This window comes from Oncorhynchus kisutch, linkage group LG9, assembly GCF_002021735.2.
Source record: "Oncorhynchus kisutch isolate 150728-3 linkage group LG9, Okis_V2, whole genome shotgun sequence".
Lineage (NCBI taxonomy): Eukaryota > Metazoa > Chordata > Actinopteri > Salmoniformes > Salmonidae > Oncorhynchus > Oncorhynchus kisutch.
The window spans coordinates 7,168,141-7,193,428 of NC_034182.2; the positions used below are offsets into that span (position 1 = coordinate 7,168,141).

A 25,288-nucleotide genomic window follows, 5' to 3' on the forward strand; every position below is an offset into this window, starting at 1 on the left:
AAAATCACGATTCTTATGAAAAATATATGAAGGGAAATGTCCATTGATAAATACATAATCGATTCATTATCAATACCCAGCAATTGGAGAAATGTTCCCGTTTCTGACAGAAGACTATAGGCTCCTCCCCTAAAGTGAAGCAGAATCGCTTGACGTTGAACCGCAGCCCCTTTCGTCTCCAGTTTTGCAGATCTCCATTTTCTTCGGGCCACTATTCAGGAAAAGAGGAGAACATTATTGGGAAAATGAATGAAGAATACGACGTTATCGTGCTGGGTACCGGACTGACGGTGAGAATAATTGTACCATGCCAGTTCGTTCCTTGAATAATCTTAGCGATGCTCAGAGGGTTTATGTTCCTTCAATTCCACTTAGTCGAGTTTTGCTACCTCTCTATGGCGCTAGCTAGCGTAGTTCAACTATCGGCTGGGCCTAATAAGCTAGCTAGCTAACTACTGTCAGTGGTCACGTCTGTCAATGTTTGCATTCACAAGTATTTTTTCTCAATGAACTTAACGTTCGGTAGTTAGCTAGGTAACTACTAATACGTTTGTCATTTTAAGGTGGTGCCTCAGTCTCATATTCATGCATGCTGTTTATCAATCAAATTGAAAAATCTAGCTGGCATTGGTAGCTAATGGCTAGCATGATAGCTGGCTCGCTACTGTAGCTGATGACAGCTTTGTTTAGGCTAACGTGTCCCAGTTTGTTAGTGTATTGTCCTTTTTAGTTTGAAAAAGTGTGCCTGTGCTCTCATGTTGAGTGTGATACAAGGCTAGTGTAATTTTCGAGTTGGATACCAATTTATGTAACGTTACCATCACCATGGGATGAAGCTTTATTCATGAGTGCTTGGATTTCTCTTTAACAGGCAATGGTTTTGTTTTGTTTTGGGGAGGAGATTCTCCCCGCAAGTATCAGTTTAGCTCGCTAACGTGTAACTAGTTAGCTAATCTAACTGGTGTACCTATGATGGGTTGGTTAGTACACTGAACAGAAATATAAACGCAACATTTTCAAAGATTTTACTGAGTTATAGTTCATATAGGAAATCCGTCAATTGAAATAAATAAATTAGGCCTTAATCTATTGATTTCACATGACCGGGAGCACAGATATGCATCTGTTAGTTTGACCACCATTTGCCTCATGCAGCGTGACACATCTCCTTCACATAGAGTTGATCAGGCTGTTAATTGTGGCCTGTGGAAAGTTGTCCCACTCTTCAATGGCTGCGTGAAGTTTTTGGATCTTGGCGGCAACTGGAACATGTCCTACACATCGACCTAGAGCATCCCAAACATGCTCAATGGGTGAGATGTCTGGCGAGTATGCAGGCCATGAAAAAACTGGGACATTTTCAGCTTCCAGGAATTGTGTACAGATCCTTGCGAAATGCGACTGTGCATTGTGCTGAAACATGAGGTGATGGCGGTGGATGAAGGACACAAAAATGCGCCTCAGGATCTCGTCACAGTATCGTTGTGCACTCAAATTGCCATTGATAAAATTAAATAGTGTTCATAGGCCGTAGCTTATGCCTGCCTACCATAACCCCACCGCCATCATGGGACACTCGGTTCACAATGTTGCCATCAGCAAACCGTGCACCCACACGACGTCATACACGCTGTCTGACGTCTGCCCGGTACAGTTGACACCGGGATTCATCCGTGAAGAGCACACTTCTCCAGCGTGCCAGTAGCCATTCCAAGGTGAGTATTTGCCCGCCGAAGCCAAACTGCAGTCAGGTCAAGACAACGAGCATGCAGATGAGCTTCCCTGAGATGGATTCTGACAGTTAGTGCTGAAATGCTTTGGTTGTGCAAAACCCTAGTTTTATCAGTTGTATGAGTGGCTGGTCTTGGACAACCCCGCAGGTGAAGAAGCCGGTTGTGGAAGATCTGTGGTGGCCGGTTGGACGTACTGCCAAATTCTCTAAAATGGCATTGGAGGTGGCTTAGGATAGAGAAATGATCTTGCAACAGTTCTGGTGGACATACCTGCAGCCAGCATGCCAATAGTACGCTCCCTCAACACAATGCCACAGATGTCTCAAGTTTTATGTGACAACTGCACATTTTAATGGCCTTTTATTGTCCCCAACACAAGGTGCACCTGTGTAATGATCATGCTGTTTAATCAGCTTCTTGATATGCCACACCTGTCAGGTGAATGGATTATCTTGGGAAAGGAGAAATGCTCACTAAAAGGGATGTGCTCAAAATATGACAAGTTTTTTATGGATCATTTCTAGGATCTTTTATTTCAGCTCATGAAATATGGGACTAACACTCATGTTGCATTTTATATTTTTGTTCAGTATAAATAGCTAGCTAATTCAGTGTTTGTAAAATGAATGGGTAGTGAACAACAACCACACCTGCAATTTCTGAACCATAATCCACCAGACCCGAATGAGCTAGCTAATGTTACTTAGCTCAGCGTTTCCCAAACTCTGGCCTGCCCTAGCACTACACAGCTGACTCAAGTAATCGTAGCAAAAACCAAATGTACACCAAGGGGGAGCCCAAGGACCGATTTTGGGAAACCCTGATTTGTGTCAGCTATTTTCTCAAGTTGATTCAGCATTACTAGCTAATTACTTTGTGTCCACTAGCCAGCTAAGTAGCCAACATTGAGAGAACCAAAATGACCGATATGTTGTTGCCACTGCTTTACTCAGCCGTAAAACACTCGGTTGATGCGTGACAGGAAAGACTTGTGATAGAATTTTCTGTACTCTGAGGCCTCACTCAGATTATCTATTGACAGTTTCCTGTCTGTCTTGCATGTCTGACTCACGTGGGGGAGTGTTTTGTTAAAAATAACAGTTCAGCAATAGAACACACACAAGAAGACAAAATCATACCGTTTCATGTGAAACAATCCATTGCCAAGGTTTGAAAGCAATACTTTCAATGATAAAGGTCCAGCTAGTTCCTTTGCTGTCAGTCACACTGACATGTTTACATAACATATTCCACCCAGGAATCTTGTGAAATCGTTCAGAATCCTGTGTAGTCCACTCCAACAGGATATGGCAGTCAGGATTGCATTTGGTTTGTCAGTGGTAGGCAGTCTGGCTAAGAGTGTTTGCTTTTGGGTTGGTGACTCCTGTGTTGTTTTAGACTGCAGATGCTTGTGGTTCAGTCACAAAGGAACTGAGCGTACAGGGTAAGTTTAAGTTCTGCAAAATCCAGACAGACCGTTGTACGAGAGCTCTGAGGCATCACGTAGACCTAACTGGCGTCATATACTATGATAGAGTGGTAGGCATTGGTCCAGCTGATGCTGGTCAAGCAAGTGTTGGGTTCTAATTATCAGAGTAAGAACTCGACTGACACTATGAAGGCTTAAACCAAGTTTATTCTTCCCAAAAGATCGAACCTCTGAACAGACAAAAACATGTTCACACAAGCACTGATATTTAACCCTTTCTCCTATGCTAAGTCTCCCCCTACACATCTGAACAGCCAATGCATCTGTTGCTAGCCAGAACCTTAGTGATATCTGTTCTTCCTCACTTCATCTGATCTAACCTCTGGCCCAAAGTGCTCACTCCTCCCCAACTCACAGCTTTCATGGTGACTGGTACCAGACTGTGTCTCTTCTCCTCCCAGAGGATCCCTCCCATAGGATCCCTGATGGCTAACAATAACATATTCTAACATAATGTAAACATTATACATTACCCTCTCTCCCTCAGTGACATGAATAAGTATGTTTCATATTCTCATAACCCAACACAAGTATCCAGTTCTGTTTGGCATTTATTTAAGCATCTCACATTGATTGTGGTCTATGTGGTTCCTCTTTGTGGTAGAGAAAGACATGGTGGGGAAAGGAGAACTGGCTGTTCTGGGATATGCTTTTATTGTATGTATTCTTCTTCCTCTGCAGCTTGCAGTCCATCTGTCCCCTTACTAAAATGATGAGGGTCAGGAGGGCATGGTCATCAATATTTTAGCCCCTCTTTTACACCACCACTTGATACTTTTGGTTGTCATGTGATGTCATACATGTGATGTAATTTGAGTCCTGTCCAAGCTAACCCTTTTCCTGATAAAAGGATAGAGGGCCGTAGTAGTAGATGAAACATGGGGGCATTAGATTTAGTTAACAACCTTTAGCGTCATTCAATTAGAGCTAGGGAAGATGATGTGATTGTTCTAGTAATGTGTGTGGATCCTGAGAGTGTGCAATGACAATACAGATGCACTCTTCTTGCAGTCCAGATATTGGATCCCAACCTTTTGGAGCCACACATGAAGAAGTTGTGGGGAAATGTCAGCCAGGGTGGCACTGGCACACAGTCACTCTTGTTCCCAGCGTGACACACACTGTGGCCTTTTGAACTTCAGAGAGCCGCCCAACACTGTACCGTCTTCAGAGTGGGCCTCAGTCAGTCTCTCATCATAAAAATCCACCTGCTTTTTATAGGGCCGCTGTGTTAAAAATTAACTGTGACGTTTCCCCCCTCACTTCAATGTGTTTTGTTGCTTGTTTGACTCTTCCTTCCTGAATTGAGGGTTGGTCTCTTCGATCTCTCTTTCAGCCTGAGGTTGTGATGACTAGGCTACCCTCAGCAGAATGTCAGAGCCTACAGACAGCAGGGCTGCCTGAATCCCATGCCACTCAAAATTGTGTCTGGGAGGCATCCATTTCCTGCCATATATTATTCAGGAAGTTACAGCACCTTAAAAATGTTTTGTCACACCCCGGATAGTGAAATGTGTCGTTTAACAGTGTCAACCATAATAGAACGGCACCCCTGGAGGAAATTGGGCTTAACTGCCTTGACAGGTTTTTCACCTTGGGGGCTCGGGTAATCAAAACGGCAACCTTTCCCCTTACTGGCCCAACACTCTAACCACTTGGCTACCTGCCACCCTCCATATATATTTAATGGATTTACAGAACTGTGATGAGAAACAAGGACAATTTACACCACGCAACCAAATTGATTGTCTTCCTAAATGAATAGGGAAATATGAACTGCTTAGACATTTGCTGAGGTATTTTTCTCTCATCAGAAATCCTCAAGGCATGTTCCCTTTTCCCACAAAATAAATACATCTGTAAATACTTGGTAATAATTGGTACTAAAATGCTAATTTGGTCATTATGGATGGAACATCAAAGGCATTACCTGCACCTTTTCCTAAGATTCCTTTTATGAAACAGACATTCCTCATGTGCTTGTGGTAGACTACCAGTCAGTGAGATGAGCACATGCTTCCGCTGCGGATGTTTAGCACAGGCAGTCCTGCGTCACTTTTTATTCTCACGTTGAGTGACATCAAGGCTTCTCTCTGAGAGTGGACATTGATTTTTCTTTCCCTGAGAGACCTGGTCAGTGCTTTAAAAAAAAATGCAGTGGTGAGGAAATGGTACTGTCCTTACTTTAAACTTTCCCAGCCCCAGATGAGGGGTTGGTTAGGGCTAGCATGGGGCAGGGACACTGTATCCCCACGATGATGGTAACAGCAGGGCGGGGTGCTGTTTTTGTACACCGGAGCCCTGTCCTAAGTTGCCCTGATCTGAGTGGGGCTGACTCTAGGGAGATGGAAACTAAAGCAATAGCAACACCAGTGCAGTGTCACTTCCTGTGACACAAGGCATTCTGTCGGACCTGGCAGCAGTGTACACCAGGAGTGTGGAATCATGACACTGCTGTGGTGTCCTGTGTTTGTCGTGTCAATAGTCATTGTCAACACAATGTAGCCTACAAAATATGCCTCTCCTTCAAACACAACCTGTCATCTTTTTTACCCCCATTAAATTCAATCTGAGTCATTCCACGGTCTTATCAAGGGTGATTTGTTACAGTAAGATCAAATATTGCGGATTCAATATGTAGGCAGAAGCTATCCCTCTATCAGCAGTGTTCTGAATCAGGAGGCATTTCAGTTGAACTTTTTTTGGAATAAAGTCCACGGAGTCACATGATGCGGAGTGGTTTGCTGCCGTAATCTTAAAGCCTGTGGGAATTCCAGAGTCAGTCACCCACGTACGTTTTCCTCTGGCCGGCCGGGAATGCCGTACCAGGCAGCCCGTGATTCTTGCCTCAATTTGGAAAACTATTGCCTTGACCGAGGAACTCGAATTGCAGCCTAGTACTGCAAAGGGAGAAACAGAAAGCTGCTGATCGGCAGCTTGGTTGTCTGATCTAGCCTAAATTCCGTCTTTCAAACGGAGCGTGAGTTGAATTGGACACTCAAACCTACTCCCCCCTCTGCATAGCTCCCTGTTTTAGTGGTCATTGCTGAAACCCTTTATTTTGTGGTCACACTGCCACTACAGACTGCCTCTACTCCAGAATGACAGAGAATGTTAAATAGAGTTCTGTGTTCTAGATTCTGGAATCCTTCCCTACTGTTAACCAGGCTGGAGATCTTACTGAATTGGTCCCACCCACGCCCCTCTCTCCTCCACTGCCCTCTTATCAAAAGTGGCAAACGCGCACACACACCAGAGGCCATCTTCAGTCACAACCTTAAGTCTACTCTCCCAGAAGATTCATGAGTGGATTTTAATGTTTGTCTGTTGTGTCATATCAATCTTTTTATGGAATTCCTGCTTATTAGGCTAAATGATTGCTTACACTATATAATCAGTGTTAATAAATTAAGTACACACACAGCTATCAGAGGGGAAGCATGGGTAGACCACTAGCATAAGCTATCATTATAGAGACCCTGCAGCTGGTCTGGTCCACTGTTGCCGGCCACGCAGTCAGTTATCAGATCAGAGCTTGAAAAGACAAGGCCAAACCAGACAGGGACCACGTTCATTACTTTGACTACATTCTGTGACAAAGCCTCAAGTGTTTCCTTGTCTAGTTGAATCTTGGCTGTTTGAAATCTGAGGCTTTTAGTGCATTTTCTGCCATTATGAAACAATCGTATCTGGAAATACTGATACGAGCAATATTCATACAACAATACAATCTCAAACATGAAAATCAATATCTAGGATTCAATTATCATTCCAAATGTTTGACCTGTGAGATTGTTGGCCACTGTCCAGGTGTAAGTGATTTCTGATGCTCAAACCCCTCTCCTTCCTGTTTCTCGTCCAATAGGAATGCATACTGTCAGGGATCATGTCGGTGAAGGGGAAGAAGGTCCTGCACATGGACCGGAACTCCTACTACGGGGCAGAGAGTGCCTCCATCACTCCCCTGGAGGATGTAAGTCAACCGCTGACCTCTACTGCTTGACCTCTGAGGCGCTGACCCCTAAGACCAACCTTAACAGGCCACACATGACGTAAACAAAGACTGCACCATTATCTTACACAAGATAACAGGCAGGATGCCTACTCACCCATTTCCCAGCAATGTTTGTAACCGTATGAATCCGAATAATGAGGCATGAGGAAGAGAACAAGGAACTAGTCATACTAATCTTAATATCCTTAAAAATGGGTGACACATATGCACTCTGTTGTATTCCTCTAGGCTTAATTGCTGCTTCAACAAAATGGCAAAATATTTTCTCTCTTTTAGCTGTATAAACGCTTCAGTCTCCCAGGCGCCCCACCGGAGTCCATGGGAAAAGGCCGGGACTGGAATGTGGACCTCATCCCGAAGTTCCTCATGGCCAACGGTAAACACTAATCACCACTTTTTATTATGTATTTTATTAACTAGGGCCAGGAGTTTTCCTGACCATGTCACAAGACCAGGAAAAACTCAGGGCCTTAGATATAACAATTCATCCTTGGTCTCAGCGGCAAAGAAGGGATGACTACCTAAAATGTGATTCTGGAATATTCAGTAGTTGTATCGTGGCCGTATTTGACTGTGCGACTGATCCTGTTGCCTAGCAATGATTGGATGTGATTGACAGGATGAGGCAACAGAGAGCACTTTCAATTTGAAGATGAATGAAACTGTATATGTAAAAGTGATTTGAATTGGATTGAACTGTATTCTCCTAACCTGCCTGGGAAAGGTAACACTGATTTGTCTGTCTCACCTGTGCAGGTCAGTTGGTCCGCATGCTGCTGATCACGCAGGTGACGCGCTACCTGGACTTCAAGGTGATTGAAGGCAGCTTCGTCTACAAGAAGGGCAGCATCTACAAAGTGCCCTCCACCGAGACCGAGGCCCTGGCATCGAGTGAGTGGTACAGGGGGACTATGGGAAATAGAGGAGGTTGGGTTTCGTAGTTTTGATGTCCGATAAGCTCAGGTTTACTGTATGCAGAGTTAACTTTTAATCAAGTCTAATACCCATCCGGCTTACAGCCATTTAAATCAGTGAATTGATGACATGTCAAAATGTCTTACAGTCATCCCAGCTGACCTCTTCCTGGTTCTACATTGTCTTGCTTTTCAGCTCTCAATCATGTAGATAATTAGCTACCCCTGAATAGCACAACTCTCTCCCTATCAGGTCTGATGGGGCTGTTTGAAAAACGGCGCTTCAGAAAGTTCCTGGTTTTCGTGGCCAACTTTGACGAAAAAGACCCCAAGACCATGGAGGGCGTGGACCCCAACAAGACGACGATGAGGGACGTGTTCAAGAAGTTTGACCTGGGCCAGGACGTCATCGACTTCACAGGACACTCCCTCGCCCTCTACCGGACAGACGAGTGAGTCACCTGCATCTTCTTATTGGCTGAGCCAGAGATGGAAGGTGTTCAGCCATTTTTGGGTTAACTAAAAAGCATGAAGAGTTCCAGGTCATCCTATTTGCAGTTGCACTACGTTGATTATCAGATTTCAGGATCTAGCAATATTCTGAGACTGTGTAAAAGCTGACCTGGAATGTCACCGTTATGATATACCGTTTAGATGACATGGTAGCCTCACAAGCACAGGGTGTCAAGGATGGTCATTCTATTTTCCAGTCTTTCAAGAAACTTGGTTATATATTCAAAGAAAGCACTGTATTCATACTTGTCTCTCCCCTCTCTCTCAGGTACCTGGACCTGCCTTGCATGGACTCGCTAAACAGGATCAAGCTGTACAGTGAGTCTCTGGCCAGATATGGCAAGAGTCCGTACCTCTACCCCCTCTACGGCCTGGGGGAGCTGCCCCAAGGGTTCGCCAGGTAAGGCTCACCTCAACTCTGACCTCTATCATTTTCAGGCTTGCTGCCTTTGTTTTATGTGTTTTGGCTTGTTGAATTTCACTATGCAAATTAAGGTTTGACTCGTTTGAATCCAAATACAATGTTCAGCAGAATGCCCAATGGTTATTCTTGTTTTTCTATTGGACTGTTCGAATTTAGATGGGTCTTTTCAAAGTGTGCTATTTCTTGAAAGTATACAATAGAATTCTGAACCGTGTGCTTCTAGTTAAAATCTCTCCCTCTCGTTCCCTATCTCCTTCCTGTAGACTAAGTGCTATCTATGGAGGAACCTACATGCTGAACAAGCCCATTGAGGAGATCGTCATGGAGGATGGAAAAGTAGTGGGAGTCAAGTCTGAGGGAGAGGTAAGAATCATGTTATTTCTCCCTGGCTTATATAGAGGCCGTACTCTGAGGACTAGAGGAAGGCATGTGTAATCTTAGCGCTAATATTTAACCCCCCCCCCCCTCAGATCGCCCGCTGTAAGCAGCTGATCTGCGATCCCAGCTATCTAATGGACCGCAGCACCAAGGTCGGTCAGGTGATCCGGGTCATCTGCATCATGAGCCACCCCATCAAGAACACCAGCGACGCAAACTCCTGCCAGATCATCATCCCCCAGAACCAGGTCAACAGGAAGCACGGTGAGCCCTGCTGCAGGAAGTGGTCACCATGCAAGGCTCCTATGGAAACAATGCATGAGATTTATAAATTGAACATGAGAACATCTTCACACTCCACTACCCAAAAGTCTTGAAGTACTCTACTTAAGACTAAGATGATTCTAACATCACGTAGCAGGCGTAAAAGAAAGAAAAGGAAGCTAGGTTGACGATACTGTATCCCTGAACTATTTTCCCTGACCTCGCTGAGGGTGAGATGGTGAATCAAATTAATATTTGAAGGGTGGTATGGACGTAACCATATCACTGCCCCAAATCGTACCCAACTCTGACAAAGAGTGAAATATTGAATTTGCTGATCTCTTTTTCATTTATTTTTTGCAGATATCTACGTGTGCATGATCTCCTATACTCATAATGTGGCAGCACAGGGGAAGTATGTGGCCATCGTCAGCACCACAGTGGAGACGGAAAACCCTGAGATGGAGGTCAAACCAGCCATGGACCTGCTGGAGCCTGTCGAGCAGAAGTACGAGCCTCATCACTAAACTGTTGTTGGATGTCTCCCACTAGTCTTTGCTACGGTCATGTTGACTTTGTCATTTCTCTCTGCAGGTTTGTGAGCATCAGTGACCAGTACGCACCAACTGACATGGGTGCTGAAAGCCAGGTGGGTCCATTACTTCTGTTTGTTTCTTCTGAACCCAGTCAAATCCAGTGACCTTGTGTTAACAAAAATACAATTATTGTTTGCCTGTGTTTAACCATCTATTGTTTTCTTATTGTTGGCGTAGATCTTCATGTCCCGTACCTACGATGCTACCACCCACTTCGAGACCACTTGCGACGACATCAAGGACATCTACAAGAGGATGACGGGTACAGAATTTGACTTTGCAGAGATGGAGCGCAAGAAGAACGACATCTTCGGTGACGCAGCTGACCAGTAGAGAAACAAGAGAGTCTGCAACACTCGTGAATATCAGATGTTTGCTGCCGACCACTGAAATCTTTCAAAAATAAGGAAAACCATACAAATATAGATAAATGGGCTGGCTGATGATCCAAGTGTATGTTTTGCCCGTTATGGAAGTTCACACTATATATAAAGTTATAATATAGCATCGCTGGAAAAGGGGGCCAGGCGGGAGTTATGCTTTTTATAATCACTTTCAGAGAGCTGTTGCACTGAACATTGGTATACATACGCCCTACATTATTTTTCAGAATGTAACTGATCATTTTCTCTCCTGGATGAGGGCGTTTAGTCCACAGATGCCAAATTAATTGATCAATCAGAAGAAAACAGTACCACAGTGTGGGAGGGTCAAATTTATTTTGTCCAAAAACTAAAAAATAAATAATGCAAACATGTAAAAACATAAGTGTATTGGGGAAATGAATCATGAAATGTGATCAGATCAGTTGTATTTTTCTTGTCAGGTGTTTTTGTTGTGAGGGAGGTAAGTGAGTGGCTTGGCTTGTTCCAGTTATAATGAAGCACTATTCCTAACAGGCCATAACCAAAAAAGGGTTTGGCCAGCAAAGCTTCATTTGACCACCGATAACCATGTGTGAGAGAGGAAGCTTTTAATTGTTTCCGTGACCAGCTAATATAAATACTCCATCGATTGTGATTGGGGGGCGTAGTTTTTTTTTTTGTTATCATTTATCAGCCTCCTTGTCCTAGTGGCTCATCTCCAGCCTCTAGTAGCCAGCCCCGGGCAAGGCATCTTACTGTACCTAGGCCAAGCCACTGAACGAGCAAGTATAGTCCAGCAAGAAGGCAAACTACCTGGACCTGTTTGCAGCTTGAGAAACCATAATGTCTTAGGAAAGGAAAGAAAAGTATTCTATTAAAAATGAACAGACCCGAGCAGACTGAAGCAGGTTGGGCATTTGTGGTGAAGTTGACTAATTGCTTTAAAATGACCAAATGTCTACTATGGCAGTATTGATATGACAAGGGCCCTGTTTAAATGTCATCAATGTAAAAAAAATTATATATATATAATAATACAAAAAGATGGTGCTCAAATGATTTCTGTACTGCAAAGTAAAAATTTACTTGTGGAAAAAAAGTATTTGTTCTTATTCAGTAGTGAATCGGAGTATTGCTGTCTGATGGGCTTTTGTGGTCATTTCAATATTGGGAGCTTTTTTATTTCACCTTTATTTAACCAGGTAGGCTAGTTGAGAACAAGTTCTCATTTGCAACTGCGACCTGGCCAAGATAAAGCATAGCAGTGTGAGCAGACAACACAGAGTTACACATGGAGTAAACAATTAACTAAGTCAATAACACAGAAAACAAAGGGGGAGTCTATATACAATGTGTGCAAAAGGCATGAGGAGGTAGGTGAATAATTACAATTTTGCAGATTAACACGAGTGATAAATGATCAGATGGTCATGTACAGGTAGAGATCTTGGTGTGCAAAAGAGCAGAAAAGTAAATAAATAAAAACAGTATGGGGATGAGGTAGGTGAAAATGGGTGGGCTATTTACCAATAGACTATGTACAGCTGCAGCGATCGGTTAGCTGCTCTTTGCCTTTGAAACTTCCTCTTTAATACTATTTTATATCATCAACCTAAACTGTCTGCTGGAGCATTTATGAACTCTGCACTGAAGAGGACCTTTTGTGTTATTCATTGATGCAGGACTAAAAACAGACAGTCTGATTCGTTTGACAAAGACCATCCTTTAATGAAGTGCAAAAATTACTCTGGATTTGCTGAATTCCTGTATTGGCTGGTTGATATATGGCAACCTATTTGTAACCGTTAGTGTAATGGTAAAATGCACTGTCTACAAAATCAAAAAGCTCTTATAACATGGTGGGCAAATACGTACTTAAGTCATCCTCACGCTTAGAACTCCAACTCCCAGAAGTCTCTGCTGCTTCCCTGTCATAACAAATATAGTCACATGGACTGTTTCAACAAAAATAAACCTAGTGCACTCATGTTGATTTTGTTTATCTGTCACGCTAATATTTCCCAATGGAAAATCCTGCAATAATGGAAATGACAGCGGCACGGCGTTCGAACTTTGGAGATATTGGTGAGTGTTCGATTTGGGCAAACTGGCTATCAACTTTTCAATCTGAACTACATACATACCAATTATGGACGGAAAGGTGGTGAATGTAAATATGTTTGCTTTTATTCACTGCCCAACAATGTTTTTTGGATTAACGCATAATTGCGCGGCCAATGCGTAAATACGCAGCAGGTCGTGTTTGAGCCAGAGCCTCTCCCTTTCCTACTAGGGTTTTGGGCAGACCGAACCGCGTTGCATGAGGCGGCGTCCTTAGGCAGGGCCCTTCAAGTGAAACAGCTGATTGAGGGTGGAGCATCTGTAAACATGGTGACAGTAGACAATATCACCCCGCTCCATGATGCCTGCATCCAGGGACATCCAAACTGTGTTCGACTGCTACTAGATGCAGGGGCTCAGGTGAGGCAGCTACAGTAGGGCTAAATACACTGCTGAAAAAAATAAAGGGAACACTAAAATAACATCCTAGATCTGAATTAATGAAATATTCTTTACATAGTTGAATGTGCTGACAACAAAATCACACAAAAATGATCAATGGAAATGAAATGTATCAACCCATGAAGGTCTGGATTTCGAGTCACACTCAAAATTAAAGTGGAAAACCCCACTACAGGCTGATCCAACTTTGATGTAATGTCCTTAAAACAAGTCAAAATGAGGCTCAGTAGTGTGTTTGGCCTCCACGTGCCTGTATGACCTCCTGACAACGCTCCTGATGAGGTGGCGGATGGTCTCCTGAGGGATCTCCTCCCAGACCTGGACTAAATCATCCGCCAATTCCTGGACAGTCTGTGGTGCAACGTGGCGTTGGTGGAAGGAGCGAGACATGATGTCCCAGATGTGCTCAATTTTTTTATATATATATTTATTTTTTTACCTTTATTTAACCAGGCAAGTCAGTTAAGAACAAATTCTTATTTTCAATGACAGCTTAGGAACAGTGGGTTAACTGCCTGTTCAGGGGCAGAACGACAGATTTGTACCTTGTCAGCTCGGGGGTTTGAACTCGCAATCTTCCGGTTACTAGTCCAACGCTCTAACCACTAGGCTACCCTGCCGCCCCAATTGGATTCAGGTCTGGGGAACGGGCGGGCCAGTCCATAGCATCAATGCCTTCCTCTTGCAGGAACTGCTGACACACTCCAGCCACATGAGATCTAGCATTGTCTTGCATTAGGAGGAACCCAGGGCCAACCGCACCAGCATATGGTCTCACAAGGGGTCTGAGGATCTCATCTCGGTACCTAATGGCAGTCAGGCTACCTCTGGCGAGCACATGGATGGCTGTGCGGCCCCCCCAAAAATGCCACCCCACGACTGACCCACCGCCAAACCGGTCATGCTGGAGGATGTTGCAGGCAGCAGAACGTTCTCCACGGCGTCTCCAGACTCTGTCACGTCTGTCACATGTGCTCAGTGTGAACCTGCTTTCATCTGTGAAGAGCACAGGGCGCCAGTGGTGAATTTGCCAATCTTGGTGTTCTCTGGCAAATGCCAAACGTCCTGCGCGGTGTTGGGCTGTAAGCACAACCCCCACCTGTGGACATCGGGCCCTCATACCACCCTCATGGAGTCTGTTTCTGACCGTTTGAGCAGACACATGCACATTTGTGGTCTGCTGGAGGTCATTTTGCAGGGCTCTGGCAGTGCTCCTCCTGCTCCTCCTTGCACAAAGGCGGAGGTAGCGGTCCTGCTACTGGGTTGTTACCCTCCTACGGCCTCCTCCACGTCTCCTGATGTACAGGCCTGTCTCCTGGTAGCGCCTCCATGCTCTGGACACTACGCTGACAGACACAGCAAACCTTCTTGCCACAGCTCGCATTGATGTGCCATCCTGGATGAGCTGCACTACCTGAGCCACTTGTGTGGGTTGTAGACTCCGTCTCATGCTACAACTAGAGTGAAAGCACCGCCAGCATTCAAAAGTGACCAAAACATCAGCCAGGAAGCATAGGAACTGAGAAGTGGTCTGTGGTCACCACCTGCAGAACCACGCCTTTATTGGCGGTGTCTTGCTAATTGCCTATAATTTCCACATGTTGTCTATTCCATTTGCACAACAGCATGTGAAATTTATTGTCAATCAGTGTTGCTTCCTAAGTGGACAGTTTGATTTCACAGAAGTGTGATTGACTTGGAGTTACATTGTGTTGTTTAAATGATCCCTTTATTTTTTTGAGCAGTGTATATAGCGCTGTAGACAGATAATGACACATTTCATATTGGGTAGCAGGATGCACCAATACACCTACAGCATGTGTAGCAGCAGTGGTCCCTCTCACTCTATCTCTCCATCCCTTCCTCTTTACCCCCTCTCCCCCAGGTGGATGTGAGGACCATCCATGGCAGCACTCCTCTCTGTAACGCCTGTGCTGCAGGGAGCCTGGAGTGTGCAAAGATGCTGCTGGAATATGGAGCCAAAGTCAACCCCTCCCTCACAGCACTCACTGCCTCTCCTCTGCATGAGGCCTGCATAAAGGGTAAGATTGGGGAATGATGAGGGGGTATATGACTGGGGAAATGGTGATAAGGCAGGGTCAGGTAGACTGGAGGAGGGAAAAAACAGGACAAGTGAGGAAAGACTGACCAGGATAGGAGGGAAGAGACTGGTGGAATAGGTGTTAAGCAGGACAAGGAGAGGTAAGAGACTGGTGGAATAGGTTTTAAGCAGAAGGAGAGGTAAGAGGACTGGAGGAAGAGGTAAGGAGATAAGGGGCAGCACTAGGGCGAGTGAGGTAGGAGTGCAAGAGAAGGGATGGGTGTGAGGAGGATGCACCGTAAGTGTATAGATATGTGTGAGTACTTCATATCTAATGAAACCGTTTCGTATCTGTCTATACTGTAGGTAATGCAGATATAGTGAGGCTAGTGATAGCACATGGAGCCTTGCTAGAGGCCTTTGATCTCCAGTTCGGTACCCCGCTACATGCTGCCTGTGCCAAGGAACATGTGGACTGTGCCAGGGTGCTGCTCAAAGCAGGTGAGGATGGGGACAAAGAGAAAAACATTGTCTCAGGCGACTGCTGTATTCATATCAATGGCTCTGTATGACTACAGTGTTTATGAATATGTTTTACATACAAGTATTTGCTATGCTGGATGGACACTGTGGAATTTCATTCACAAATCTGCCACAAAGCCACATTTTCCTGAGGAAATGTAAGCATCGACTGTAAACAGAATGTGTTTTCTGTTCAGGTGCCAAGGTGAATGCAGCTAAGTTCCATGAGACGGCTCTCCACCATGCTGCCAGAGTAGAGATGGTGGACATGATTGAGTTACTGGTGGACTTTGGAGGCAACGTATATGTCACAGACAATGACAACAAAAAGCCCATAGACTACACCAAGCCTGGCTCTCCCACTGAACAATGCTTACAGTATTATGAAAGTAAGTCTAGAGGCAATAATATTTTCCATTTGTGATTCTCCATCCCTTATGTGACTTTTGTTAGTCATTGTGGCTGTCTGATTATCTCTAGGTACACCTCTGAGTCTGCAGCAACTTAGCAGAGTGACTCTGAGGACGTTGCTGGGTACCAGAGCTCTGGAGGTCGTAGGTCAACTGGACATATCTCAACGTACCATCAGCTACATTCTCTGTGAGGGGTGTTGATGCTGCCTTATGAACTGACTCGTGGATGGATTCCCAAAGGAATATCAGAAAAGGGAGAAAGCTTGAATACTAAGCTGGGACACATCTCATCATCTTCATATGTTTTGTTTACTGTGGGACACACATACAAATTGTGGGACACACACACAAATACAAATTGTGGGACACACACACAAATTGATGTGTTATAAGCAGTAACACATTGTAAAATACATTTCAAGAAGGCCTGCTGCAATTGTTCTAATATTCTATAGAGATGAAAGCTTGTTTTAGCATGGTTAGGGAAAATAAAGCCAAACAATGTCAGTCCTCTACTTTTGCAGTAATATGAACATTTTGACAAAACATTTCTACTACAACTCCCAGCATGCTCTCAAATCCACCAAAGGTCATGTCAAAATCAGTCACGTGATGTGTCAGTGCCGCATGTAAACACAGCTCAAATGTGCTTGTTTACTTCTCGTGGGACGTAATTGACCGTTTTTCAACATAAAACGGGATTTGACCAAATGATGGAGGTTGAAACTGCCAGACCGTATTTCTTTGGAGACATAGGTGCGTATGAAAGTATTTCGGTTTTGTATGCTAGCATCCATTTGGTTACTGCATGTCATAGCTAGCAAGCATGTGTTCATGATATAACAGCAACGTAAATCAGCTACATATGTGCCATGTTGTGTTTTAGTCCATATAGATTGTCAAGTAAAGGTTTACGATGGCAAAATGTGATGTCAACCAGAGATGATCTAGCATGCACTCACCCCGCGCCGGTTGATTATGTAGCAATAGGTATTCTCTTGTTGTTTGCTCTCTGGCTGATGACTGTGGCTTTACCCCAGGCTGCTGGTCAGAGAGGACCGAGGTGCACGAGGCGGCCTCCGAGGGACATGCTGCCCAGCTGCAGCAACTCATCCAGAGCGGAGCCTCTGTCAACATAGTGGCTGTGGACTCCATCACCCCCCTCCATGAGGCATGTGAAAGGGGGCAGACCCAGTGTGTCAGGCTGCTACTGGATGCTGGAGCACAGGTGAGACTGTCACTAAGTTGAGGGAGAGAGATAAGAGAAATATCGGCAATAAATGAGGTCGCCATAGAATAATTAAAATAATAAAGGATATATCTAGTCATAGATATAGAAGGGTGGGACCCAGATTCAACGCAGGTTAAAGATCAAGAGAAAGTCATGTGTTCTTTATAGTTAATTAGGACATATGATGGCTGTGTTGTCTTGTAGGTGGATGCCCGTAACACGGACGGTAGCACCCCTCTGTGTGAGGCCTGCTCGGTTGGGAGCTTTGACTGTGTGAGGATGCTGCTGGAGCATGGGGCCAATGTGAACCCCACCCTCTCTTCCCGGACCACCTCACCCCTACACAAAGCTTGCATGGGGGGTAAGTGTGTAGGATGAGCGCGCATCAAGATGGTTTGAGAACTTGTGACAGTCTGTTCTTGTGTCCCAGGTAATGCTGACATTGTGAATGAAGATCATGATCGCTAAAGGTGCCAGTCTGGAGGCATATGACCTGTACTATGGGACCCCATTGCACATGGCGTGTGCCAACGACCACACGGCCTGTGTCAAGGCGCTACTCAACGCAGGTGAGCATTTTGAGAATAACACTCTCTAACAACTAATTATCTGATTGTGAAGAAGAACAACACAATGAATAAAGACCTGAATAGAGAATAAAACCCTGGGTTTGAGTTCTCAACTCTGTAGTGCACCTTTAGTAATAACCTCTTTTGCGTGTCATTTGCTTCCTCAGGTGCCAAAGTGAATTATGCTCGGCTGCACAAGACGGCCCTGCACCATGCTGCTAAAGTGAAGAGTGTTGACATGATCGACATGCTGGTGGAGTTTGGGGCGAACATCTACGCCAAAGACAAAAACGATAAGAAGCCTATTGACTACATCGATCCCGGTTCTCCCGCTGCACTCTGCTTAGAGTTTTATGAAAGTAAGTCACAGTGTGAGAGAGGTTTTTATACCACAGTTACCAGTTTTAAGCAATAGATGTGCTGTACCAGGATTTCTAAGCAATGTCACAGTGTCACCAGTAGGTGGTGCCCATTGCTAATATTTCAGGATCAGAAAGTTACAGGTGGTGGAAAAGTAAAAGAAATTGATAAAAAATAAGAACTTGATGATGTTGAACCCATCAAAAACAGCTGTTTGAACACTTCTTAATTGGTACACAATACTCAGGTCAAGGTAGATTTAATTTCTTCCTGTTTTTTTATGGGCCTAATTATAGAATGACATATAAAGTAGAATCCATATTCATTTAATAGGATCTCTGTGGTTCTAGTAATAACGATTTGTCATTTAACTTAATGTGGCATGAACACAACCAGTCATGATGTTTTCATCATGTAGGCTACACGTGCATGTTTGTCCACTCACAAATGAATTCCAACAGCCAAACAGTGCTCTGCCCCAACCATTTGATGAATGGAAAGAAGCACCTGTTAAAACACCAGAAAGTCTAATGACGTTCTGCGATTGTCATTCTGCCTACACTTGTAGCCTGAATTGATGTGTCTACTTGTAGCCTGAATTGATGTGTCTACTTGTAGCCTGAATTGATGTGTCTACTTGTAGCCTGAATTGATGTGTCTACTTGTAGCCTGAATTGATGTGTCTACTTGTAGCCTCAATTGATGTGTCTACTTGTAGCCTGAATTGATGTGTCTACTTGTAGCCTCAATTGATGTCCGCGCGCCAGTCTTGGCCAGTCATCATTGCCTTGGAAAAATATCAGTGTTCTCCTCGAGCTACGCTGCATTTTGGAGCATCTATAATATGCCACCCAATTTCAAGTCCATTTTTCATGCGGCTGACATGTGGTTATGATAAATATCTATTTACAGAAGCATATTTATTTTTTTAGGATGCAATACCAAACCACACCAGCTTACGTTAACCCCTGACAATACTCAGTCTTACGTCAGAAAGATATTTCTCCAGTATTTTGAACATAGACTAAGTCCATCTGTCCTGTCCCTCAAGTTAATGTCTATCCTACTCATGTTCCCTGAAGCTGATCAATTAGTACTATAACATTCAGTTTAGTTACGGGTCAGTAACTGATGATGAGACCCAGACAGATTCCTCTGCCACGGAGTCACTTGTGGAATGTGAGACCAGGTCTGTGCGAGAAGCCAGACAGCAACAGTATCCTAGGCATCAGACACAGACACCTCTTGTAAGGAAAATTAAAAACTTTATTTCATGAAGTGCAAGGACATTGTGACATACATTTTAAAACATTTGCTCAACTCATGTTTTATTGAGTCCTATTGTTGGGTTATGCAAGCAAACATCAACATAATATCCCTGCTCAAAAGCTCCAGTCTTTAAATATACTAAACGGGACATATATCGCTGACTGTGTATTGACTCTTGAATACTATCCCAGTGTTGTGGATAGACTAAATCTCCCATAAACCTTTGTGGTTGTCTGCCTGTAGGTACTCCATTGAGTCTGCAGCAGCTGAGCAGAGTGACCCTGAGGGCGATGCTGGGTAGCAGAGCTCTGGAGGTCGTAGTTCAACTGGACATACCAAAGCAAATCATTCGCTTCCTATGTTACCGCTGACCCTGATACCATTATCTTACTAAGGTGAAGGAAGGAAGCTCAGAGACTGAAACCTTTAAAAAAAAATAATAATAATAATCCAAATGCTACAGTCTGAACCTTAGATGCCACTAGATTAGATTCATCAAAATAATATGCATACAGCAATGCACAGGTTTCCAAACAAGCAGTATTTTTAAGCGGAGCACTTTTCTCTTTGATGTCTTCAGAATGTGTGCCATATCATCACATTAGATACATATTTAAAGAACAGGAGCATAAGGAGGTTTTAATGGGGACTTTTTACATACAGTTTATTCCTTGAACTCCCATATCTTGTAAACCTACATAAAAGACAAATGGAGGCCCTCAGGGAAAACAAGGGAGAGGGGGAGAGGAGAAAATAAATGGAGGAGAGGAAGTGGTTTTGGCAGCTGATCCTGTCCACTCTGCAACACCGTCTGTGGACACTACACCAGAATCTTAGATGCCATGACAACGCGGCAACAACACAACCGTTAGCAACACATCCCAGATCTCCGGCACATCCTCAGGGATGAGAAACGGTGTTGCAGCAGGAGGATGAGCGGCGTTCCCGTTGACACTCTCCAGATGTCACTGTGTATCCCAGATTCCTCCCTGACATCGGAACGGAAACCACACCTGACAACTGGATGTGTTTGAGGCAGACGTGGAATCCAGGCAGCAGAGAAACACCATGGGAAACGATCCTGTTTTTTTTACTGTTGGTGCCTCTGATCTGTTGCATCCGCTATAGCTGAGACGGCCCAGGCCTGAATACGGTGTCTGTTTTTGGGGTGTGTGATGAGTGTGTGTGGATTCCTCAGAGTTGCACGATATCTCTGGTCACTGTATTGATACTGTTATTATTTGACATAACCCGTCTTAATAATGGGAACAGAGGAATATGTCTGTTATCAACATGATGTCTATGTAAGGCAACGTGCATTAATCACAAAGTGTGTTTCTAAAATATTATGACCTATTTAATCTTTCCCCACTGGCCACACGACCTCATTTCAGTGTTGGTAATATTTGGTTGAGATGTTAATCAATGAGATTACAACCTATATTGACCCACTCAAATTCAATTCCAATAGAAAAAAGTTGTCACCCAAATGTTTATTGCTGCGCTTTCAACATTTTTAAAGCACAACAAAGCTCAAATGGGAATACAATGTCAGCTATTGATAAATCACTGTGCTTAATCTAATAGCAGGACCATATAACCTGGATTTCAGTTGAGATGACATCAAAACTACACGGGTGCAAGAGATCAATGCCATTTGAGATTCTGTGCAGATTATTACAGAAGTTGTGAAGATCTCCACAGACCTGTGATCTATGTACGCTATCTTGCACATACACGCTTTATATGATTACAGTAACCTCTAAATGTGGTCATGGATGTGTTACTCACTTCAAGTTTGAATGTTACATTAGTTTTTTTAAGATAGTCTAAAGTTAAGGTGTTTTACTGTGTTACAAAAGTAATATTGAATTGTGTTTTGTTGACAACACAACCAAATATCAACATTTTAAAGGAGATTTATCTTCAGCTTGGATAGTTCCATCTGGCCCACTGACTTAGTCTGGCTTTAATTCCAGTTTGTCTACAAATTAATTATTGCTATGTTGGATTCACATCTCCATCTCAACCAAAAATGAACGTGTTTTCCATATAGATTCCACGTCACAATATGTTGACAAATTATGTTGAAAAAACGCTTAAAGTCCAGCGGAAGTGACTATCCTCTCAGATAATGCATCTGTTTAACCCGTTTTGTGAACTGTCAAGTTTTTGAATGCACTCGAAAAGCAAAATATGCACTCGAAAAGTAATTAGGGATAGCCCCCTTTTTTTCAAATTTCGCCTAAATGACATACCCAAATCTAACTGCCTGTAGCTCAGGCCCTGAAGCAAGGATATGCATATTCTTGGTACCATTTGAAAGGAAACACTTTGAAGTTTGTGGAAATGTGAATTGAATGTAGGAGAATATAACACAATAGATCTGGTAGAAGAAAATATAAAGAAAAAAACGACCTCTCTTTTTCTACCACCATCTTTGAAATGCAAGAGAAAGGTCGTAGTTATAGCCATCACTCTGGTTGTAATTCCGATGGTGTCCACAAGATGGCAGCAGTGTATGTGGAAAGTTTCAGATGGATTACTTGAAAAATTTGTGAACAACAAGACTTTTAGTGTGAAGTCCCTAGGTACATTTTGGCAAATCGTGAAGGAGACATTCGCATTCATATTCAATTTTTCAGCAAGAATATCGTCAAATCTGTATATTTGGACTTTGATTTAGCTTTCCAAGTATTAGTAGCCATATTATAAGTTCAACATTTGCAAAACAACCAGTTTTCATAACTTCATTACTCTGAATATCCTTATAATTGTTGTCCAAAATGAAAAGGCATGCTGTCGTATTAGTTTAGTAGCTACATTTTACAACATATACATGGCTCCCATAAAGCCCAGCTCATTGGCTATCTAACTAGCTTTGTTTGACCCCTGATTGGTGCTTATTTGACAAAGATACAGTCGTTCAAGTGATGGCCGCCCGCGTCATCGGCGTGCCATGAAGGCGTTGCTCTCTGACCAAATATGGTGTCCTATAGGATATACTACACCCCTAATGAAATGGTGACGTCTCTTTACCTTCTAGGATCTCTGAGGAATAGATACAAATGTGATTTGACTCGTTGAAACAGCGTTTAGGGTGAGATTTTCACAGATTCCTTTCTTTGCAAGGTGAACGAGTGGAAATACAAAATCGATCGTGCATGCTATATGGATTTTTTTAGGATATGAAAAAGGATTTTATCTAACAGAACAACACTTCATGTTATCCCTGGGGCCCTTTGGATGATAAATCAGTGCAAGATTTCAGATTGTTAGTTCACAGTTCACCTTCAGAGGTGAATTTATCAAACCTATCGCGAAGAAAAAAGTGTTTTGTTGTTAGGAGCTCTCCTCAAACAATAGCATGGCATTTTATTCACAGTAGCTACTGTAAATTGGACAGTGCAGTTCTATTAACAAGAATTTAAGCTTTCAGCCAATACAAAACACTTATATGTACCGACATTTGTTGTTTCTCTAAAATCTGCGATCTTGACAACGCACTGCATGGTTTACAACTGTCCCGTTGACGGAACGCTGATCCGTTTAAGTCAGTATCATCAATAAGTTCTAACAGCCCCCCCCATTTAGCCTCCCTTCCAAATCTGTGCTGAGACAGCATGTCTGCTGGTCTATTGAGTAAACAACATGTGTGTCAAGTGTTAAGGTTGCTAGATCATCGCTTGCGGCATTCGAGAGCTTCTTTTTTTTCTACCACGACAGGAACCTATTTGGAACTGTTTTCCGTGGAAACAACGCGGCCTCATCCATTACCGTTTCAACCATCCAGAACACATCCATAAATAAGCTCAGGAGCAGAAATAGCTGGAGCCCTCCCTGTTCACATGAAGGAATGAGTATAAATACCCTCTTTTTAAAAAATAAATAAAAAGCTTGTTAAAATAACTGGACCCGGTCCAGAAGGGATCTGCTACTGCTAAGTCTTAAAATAGGCTGACCATGTAGATGATGGTTTGAAAGCATTTTTCTCCGTCTTAACATTAAGATGAAGCAGACGGAGGAGACGACAACAGGCATGAAAAGAATGTTCAGTTAAAACATATTTGAACAAATAAAAAGTGCAATTTGGGGATTTTGGATCAGCCTTTTATTAAAAGGAATGATACACCTGTTTCAAAGGCACTTTCTCTGGCTGTTCAGATAAGGCAAAACCAGTCAAAGGTATCTGCACAGGGATTTCAAACATCAGGTATTTGGTTCTGTGCAGCCAACAGAGGTTATTTTATCCATCAAGCAATGTAACATCAAAGTTGAATGGATCTAGCTGCCCACACTTGATAAAGTATATTCGTGAATCAGTATTGGGTATTAAGAATGCTACAAATATTTATTTATTATGATACATGTTTGTGTTACTGTTTAAATCTGTCAGTCAAATACTATTGTAATTAATATATCCTCCCTGGAAATGCATACATGACTCTGTATACTGTGAGACTGACATTGTGTGTTTAAGAATGACATTGTTGACATGCTCGCTGCCTTTTGGATTTTATTACGATAATCTTGATTCATTCATCTAAATTGGGTCAACTGTTAGAGTAGGCCAATATCATGATGAACAGAAATTGAAATGAGCAACAAGATGGATCTCCAGCCATAATTTTGTCCAGTGTCCACTAGGATGTGCCATAGGTTAGGAATTTGTTAAACAACAATCAATCTTCTCGCTCATTCGTCAAGTTAAAAAGCATCTGCACTGCCAGAGCATCAGGCCATGTTGCGTCTCTGAGAAAAGGGAAACATTTGCTCCAGCACTAGTAGACAAGAGGCTGTGAGTACATCTGTTTTCCTGAATTGTCTGAGCTGATATGGAGATATAGTGAACCTTGGAACTATCCATTTGAAGAAATGGATCAATAGACTAGCATAAATAAAAGGCTTAAAACGTGCTCATTCGTGAGTGAGGTGAGAATACGCTCATTCGTGAGTGAGGTGAGAATACGCTCATTCGTGAGTGAGGTGAGAATACACTCATTCACCCACCCTCTTTAGATTACAGAACAAAAGGCTAAAGATTGAGATGGATGGGACTACTGTATTTCCCTGTACTTCCTCTGTTGCTCACCTAACACAAAAACCACGTTGATGTGCTTTCCTAGATGACATCTGTCTGTACTATCGCGGAGATCTACCAAGGTTTATCAGTGGAATGGAGTTAGTCTAGTTAGCTTTCAACCTTTGAACTCCAACCTCTCAGTAGATATGCCAATGTGTATTACCCTCACATCTTTGTTAGCAATGAGAGACTTCACCTCTTTGTAGACAAGTTTGTAAACTTCCTTGGGGGGGGGGGGGGGGATTAAGGATGGATGTAGATAGATCAGGCGGGAATCTGAGAGGCTCAGTGTGTTTTAGAGGAGAGATAGACTTGATGCTGTGATGGTCTGCTAGGCTTCACTGGGCGAGCTCTTCACTTCCAGTTAGGAATCCTTCCTCCACTCAACGAGGAGCAGATGTGAGACAGTGTTTGTGTCAAGCTGGGACTCTGATAGTTACTTTCAGCTATGAGCAATGATTTAGGACCAGCCTGTCCTGTACTTAAGTCTTCACCTTAACCATAATGGGACTAACAACAAAACTGGCCCCGGACCAGTTATTAAATGCTTGGTGTAATTATTGCTTCTCCACTCCCATATAATTAT

General features: G+C 43.2%; 2 protein-coding genes and 1 pseudogene across 2 annotated transcripts; all 3 read left to right on the forward strand.

The window, feature by feature from the left end:
* Nucleotides 1-98: 98 nt before the first annotated feature.
* On the forward strand, nucleotides 99-11,790 carry LOC109896704 (rab GDP dissociation inhibitor beta-like). The gene is made up of 11 exons (XM_020491017.2): nucleotides 99-290; nucleotides 7,088-7,195; nucleotides 7,514-7,613; nucleotides 7,994-8,128; nucleotides 8,405-8,603; nucleotides 8,933-9,064; nucleotides 9,352-9,451; nucleotides 9,559-9,730; nucleotides 10,094-10,238; nucleotides 10,325-10,379; nucleotides 10,504-11,790. The coding sequence occupies exons 1-11, from the start codon at nucleotides 246-248 to the stop codon at nucleotides 10,657-10,659; spliced, it is 1,347 nt and encodes a 448-aa protein (XP_020346606.1). The 5' UTR covers nucleotides 99-245; the 3' UTR covers nucleotides 10,660-11,790.
* Nucleotides 11,791-12,207: 417 nt separating this feature from the next.
* On the forward strand, nucleotides 12,208-24,119 carry LOC109896706 (ankyrin repeat and SOCS box protein 13-like; annotated as a pseudogene).
* Nucleotides 13,080-16,391, forward strand: asb13a.1 (ankyrin repeat and SOCS box containing 13a, tandem duplicate 1). The gene is made up of 5 exons (XM_031832727.1): nucleotides 13,080-13,172; nucleotides 15,100-15,256; nucleotides 15,622-15,756; nucleotides 15,975-16,166; nucleotides 16,258-16,391. The coding sequence occupies exons 1-5, from the start codon at nucleotides 13,080-13,082 to the stop codon at nucleotides 16,389-16,391; spliced, it is 711 nt and encodes a 236-aa protein (XP_031688587.1).
* Nucleotides 24,120-25,288: the final 1,169 nt, after the last annotated feature.